General features: G+C 43.7%; 1 protein-coding gene across 1 annotated transcript in view; it reads right to left on the bottom strand.

Moving 5' to 3' along the window:
• The window catches only part of LOC110454679 (nose resistant to fluoxetine protein 6-like), a 68,702-nt gene extending 64,856 nt beyond the window's left edge, over nucleotides 1–3,846 (bottom strand). Inside the window, exons 1-2 of the mRNA XM_021504319.1 lie at nucleotides 2,713–3,846; nucleotides 2,316–2,461 (exon numbers count right to left, since the gene is read on the bottom strand). Of these exons, the coding sequence (XP_021359994.1) occupies nucleotides 2,316–2,461; nucleotides 2,713–3,412 (846 nt within the window). The 5' untranslated portion in view covers nucleotides 3,413–3,846. The remainder of the gene's footprint in view (nucleotides 1–2,315; nucleotides 2,462–2,712) is intronic.
• Between the last annotated feature and the right edge of the window lie 1,766 nt (nucleotides 3,847–5,612).

Genomic DNA, 5,612 nt, shown 5'->3' with positions numbered 1-5,612 from the left:
CCTCCCTTGTAACAGTGAGTTTAGGGTTGGGTCTACTACCTGGTACCAGTGAGTTTAGGATTTGGGATGCCTCCCTGGTAACAGTAGGTTATTGATTGGGGATATCACCCTGGTAACAGTGAGTTATTGATTGGGGATACTTCCTGGTGACAGTGGGTTATTGATTGGGGATATCACCCTAGTAACAGTGGGTTAGTGTTTGGGGATATCACCCTGGTAACAGTGAGTTATTGATTGGGGATACTCCCTGGTAACAGTGAGTTATTGATTGGGGATATCATCCTGGTATCAGTGAGTCATTGATTTGGGATATCACCCTAGTAACAGTGGGTAAGTGATTGGGGATACCTCCCTGGTAAAAGTGAGTTAGTGATTGGGGATTCCTCCCTGGCAACAGTGGGTTAGTGATTGGGGATACCTCCCTGGTAACAGTGAGGCTAGGGTTGGGGATATCACCCTGGTAACAGTGAGTTAATGATTGGGGATACTCCCTGGTAACAGTGAGTTAGTGATTTGTTATACCTCCCTGGTAACAGTGAGGTTAGGGTTGGGGATACCTCCCTGGTAACAGTGAGGTATGGATTTGGATGACTCCCTGGTAAAAGTGAGTTAGTGATTGGGGATTCCTCCCTGGCAACAGTGGGTTAGGGATTGGGGATACCTCCCTGGTAACAGGGAGGTATGGATTGGGATTACTCCCTGGTAACAGTGAGGTTAGGGTTAGAGATACCTTCCTGTTAACAGTGAAGTAAGGATTGGGGATACTCCCTGGTAACAGTGAGGTATGGATTTGGATGACTCCCTGGTAAAAGTGAGTTAGTGATTGGGGATACCACCCTAGAAACAGTGAGATTAGGGATTCCTCCCTTGTAACAGTGAGGTTAGGGTTGGGTCTACTACCTGGTAACAGTGAGGTTAGGGTTGGGGATGCCTCCCTGGTAACAATGAAGTATGGATAGGGGATACACCCTGGTAACAGTGAGGTATGGATTGGGATTGATCCCTGGTAAAAGTGAGTTAGTGATTGGGGATACCTCCCTGGTAACAGTGAGTTTAGGGTTGGGGATATCACCCTGGTAACAGTGAGGTAAGGATTGGGGATACTTTTTGGTAACAGTTGGTTAGTGATTCGGGATATCTTCCTGGTAACAGTGGGTTAGTGATTGGGGATACCTCCCTGGTAACAGTGGGTTATTGATTGGGGATACTATCCTGGTAACAGTGGGTTAGTGATTGGGGATACTCCCCGGTAACAGTGGGTTATTGATTGGGGATATCACCCTAGTAATAGTGGGTTAGTGTTTGGCGATATCACCATGGTAACAGTGAGTTATTGATTGGGGATACTTCCTGGTAACAGTGGGTTAATGATTGGGGATACCTCCCTGGTAACAGTGGGTTAGTGATTGGGGATACCTCCCTGGCAAAAGTGGGTTAGTGAATTGGGATACCTCCCTGGAAACAGTGAGGTTAGGGTCGGGGATATCACCCTGGTAACAGTGAGGTAAGGATTAGGGATATCACCCTAGTAACAGTGGGTTAGTGATTGGGGATACCTCCTTGGTAACAGTGAGGAAAGGGTTGGGGATATCACCCTGGTAACAGTGAGGTAAGGATTGGGGATACTTTCTGGTAACAGTTGGTTAGTGATTCGGGATATCTCCCTGGTAACAAAGGGTTAGTGATTGGGGATACCTCCCTGGTAACAGTGGGTTAGTGATTGGGGATACCTCCATGGTAACAGTGGGTTAGTGATGCGGGATACCTCCCTGGTAACAGTGGGTAGTGATTGGGGATATTCCCTGGTAACAGTGGGTTAGTGATTGGGAATACCTCCCTGGTAACAGTGGGTTAGTGATTTGGGATACCTCCCTGGTAACAGTGAAGTAAGGATTGGTTGTTGGTTTAGACGAGAAACATTTTTGTCTATATAGGTGAGAATCGGCCACTGGTAGAGTGGACAAAAGATTATGTGTATCGACATGGTACAAAAATTATCGATGACTAAATGAAGTATACGGAACGTCCCTTAATGAATTAATATGCAGATCAATTTCTGTGCTTAAATGGTCCAGCATTTCCTAAACTCTGAGACACGAAGCGTTTGGTTATAGTTAGACAAGGCTGGACTAAAATGAAAAATGAAACTTCAGTACGAAAGTCCTACCACACATAATTGAACACAACGATAAAGATAACGTTACATTATTGTTGGTTGATGTACTTGATACACGTTTCTTAATCCTAACGACAGTGGAAGACATTTCAATTTGCATCCTAAGCTTATTAGGCTGGATCTGGTTAGTATACCATACCAATACTGCTGAGAGGGGAAGTGTCGCTGTACAGAATTGCCCATCGAACGTCTCGGTACGCACACCCAGGCACTCGTCAAAGGAACCTGCCCACGCCAGGTTTCCTTGCATAAATCCTGACGGAATTTTACCTGTCGCATCTATCACTGCAAAGACAAAATACTTTTGGTGTATCACATATTATATAATAGCGATGGGACCAGTGTAACGATAACATTTAATTACAATAACAAACGTGATATTCATCCGATTTCTGGCCATTCGCTGTAATTTAATATACATACTTTAATTTCATGGTTCAAATGCAAATTTAACCATAAAAACGCGAATGTCAATACACGAAAAAGATTATGTTATAGAGAGGGTAAAAACAGACATATTTCGTAATACTGCTTACTTTTCATCGCCCATTGTTCCCTTTGAGTGAGTTCCGACACTAGATGTTGTAAGTGGCTGAAACACTGAGGTGAAATTTGTTGTTCCAATTGTCCAGTGACATTCTGTATTGTGTTTGAGATGTTCCCGAGCATCCCCACGTACTGAGAAATACCTTGGAGGTTACCGCTGTTGGAACCAGGTCTGAGGAACTGGAGGAGTTTTTGTAGATTTTGGGGAGTCATGACCGAGATGGGTAGCGACACATTGTTAGATTTTATGAAGTTTCCGAGCTGTTTCTGAATGCTGTCGGTGAACTTAGAATTAAGTAGAAAATTTTGTAAATTTTCAAAAAAGTTCGGACCTACTGCTGTCGATGTCACGGAGGCTGGGCTGCTTGGTGTACTGGTCACCGGGTTTGTCACGGAGGCTGGGCTGCTTGGTGTACTGGGCACCGGGTTTGTCACGGAGGCTGGGCTGCTTGGTATACCGCCCACCGGGTTTGTCACGGAGGCTGGGCTGCTTGGTGTTCTGGTCACCGGGTTTGTCACAGAGGCTGGGCTGCTTGGTATACCGCCCACAGGGTTTGTCACGGAGGCTGGGCTGCTTGGTGTACTTGTAACCAGGTTAGTCATGGAGGCTGGGCTGCTCGAAGCAGTAGTCCCCCTATACAGTGTCAACAGTGCCAAATAAGCAACTGTTGTTCTTATATGTAACTCCATATTTCTTGATCGGTATAGGTTGTTTATAGTACCAATCTGTACTCCGTATTAACCGAGACGAGGCGCACCCGAGTATCGGCAGATTACGGGTATATCATCCTTACCTATGAAAGTATTTACAATCTATATTCTGACCCTAGCAATGCCCTATCTATGTTTCCATTATCGTATAGCGGGTCGACTGATAAACCCCTCACATCAATCTACCATGGTTGAGGCCCGGTATTTCTATAGACGAAAAGTATTCAATCGAGACGTTCCGAATGTTGTCGAGCTAGACAACGAAGGAATGAGACGTTCCGAATGTCGTCGAGGTAGACAACGAAGGATAAACGTTCCGAATGTTACAGTTACGAGATGGATATGTTTGTTTGTCTCTACAGGTCCCATGTGAATCTCTCGTGTAGGATACGTGTGTATCACATGACCGACATCACTGACCTCTAGTTCGGGCACTACATTTTCCAAAAATACAGACAAGTACAGTATGCTGTCGGCTGACTTTCGATACATTGACAACATTTCATTCCTATCGCGGAAATTATCAAAACAATTTGCTGTGATGCTTTGCATACTGCTTCACTTCATATAAGAACAGATCATACACAATATGAAGGATTGGACTTTATAGCTATGTCGTGTTTTCCGCGTTTTTTCCTCTCATTTTTTCTTGGTTAATTTTTGGTCATTTAGAAAATCTACCATAAAATCCTGGTTCTGTCTCGAACTCGACATTCGAGGGTAGCGTTTATCGTACTAACATGCTTGTATAACAAACTCTTAAATCAGGTGGTAGCGATGTTGCGAAATATCCCAAAGATAAAGTGTAAGAGTGAATCACGATCACGTGATGTGTCTGTCCTAAGATAACCCTGGTGGACAATACAGTTTTACATCTTCTTGTTTCAGATCAGAATGTATATTAATAAATATCTTATCTACCAAAACAGCGCCAGGCTCCAGAAGAGCAAATAGTCCACTGTTTCTAGTAATCAGAACTTCTGAAGCAGATCCACTCCAAAGCTTTGAACCAAAATACAACTGCCCCAGTTGTACTGACTCCTACCAATGCCTTAAATGTATTGTGGGACTTGTAGTTGATTTGGCTTGGTTTAGTATTGTTTTACGTCCTATCAACAGCTATGGCCATTTAAGGACGAACTCCCCTGTGTGCAAGATGCATGCGTGTAGTGTATGCGTGTGTGATTTGGGAGGCTGCGATATGTTCGTGTTCGTCTCCTTGTGATAGCGCGGAACTGATGCCGACTTTATAGTGCTACCTCACTGAAACATACTGCCAAAGACACCCAGCAGGACACCCCACCCGGTCACATTATACTGACAACGGGCGAACCAGTCGTCCCACTCCTAAATTGCTGAGCGTTAAGCAGGAGTAGAAACTATCATTTTTACAGACTCTGGTATGGCTCGGCCAGGGGACAGAACCCAAATCCTTCCACACAGGGGCGAAAATGCTCAACTAAAGTCTAAAAGTGAGGCATTAACAAGGGAAACATGAGGAAGAAGAAAGTTGCTTAGAAAGAAGGGAAAAGATAAGATCCCAAATTTAGTCGCCTCTTACGATCATGCAATGGGGGCAGCAGGTACAATTCTTACGCCCTACCTGCAGGGACCACTTGTAGTTGGAGTAAGTTTTCGATTTGTTTTCAAAGCCAGATAGAGTCTGTATACACATCTCTGTGCAGTCCAGAATGATTCTGGTGTCAAATCGTTCAAAACACTCTGGAATGTTCTGTTGTAATACGCTTAGCGTTGGTAGAAAACACAGAGTTTTAAAAACATTCATGCATAAAAAGAATCCATACAGAGAAAAAAAATCTGGAGACTCTTCCAGCTGACAGCTTGAACCTATGTTGTAAATCGACAAGTAGTAAACCTAATCTTAATCTCATCGTTACAAGTAAAAACTCACCTAACAACCTCAGAGAACTTTGTGATTTGATTTGGCCAACACACCCATCATAAGCATTAAGTCTATCTGCATCACTATGTACCAAACATTCATTTATTATATAATATAAGACTTCTGCAGTGCAATAAAGGGGTGCAATAAAATTGATATTGAACGTGTGCAATAAAGATGCAAATGAGCGCGCGACACCGTGGGAACTAGGTCGTATTCCTACGCACTACTACTACTACTGCTATTACTATAGTATAGGCCTACTACAACATGGCT

Source organism: Mizuhopecten yessoensis, unplaced genomic scaffold (assembly GCF_002113885.1).
Source record: "Mizuhopecten yessoensis strain PY_sf001 unplaced genomic scaffold, ASM211388v2 scaffold8011, whole genome shotgun sequence".
NCBI lineage: Eukaryota > Metazoa > Mollusca > Bivalvia > Pectinida > Pectinidae > Mizuhopecten > Mizuhopecten yessoensis.
This window is presented reverse-complemented; position numbering and strand designations above follow the sequence as displayed.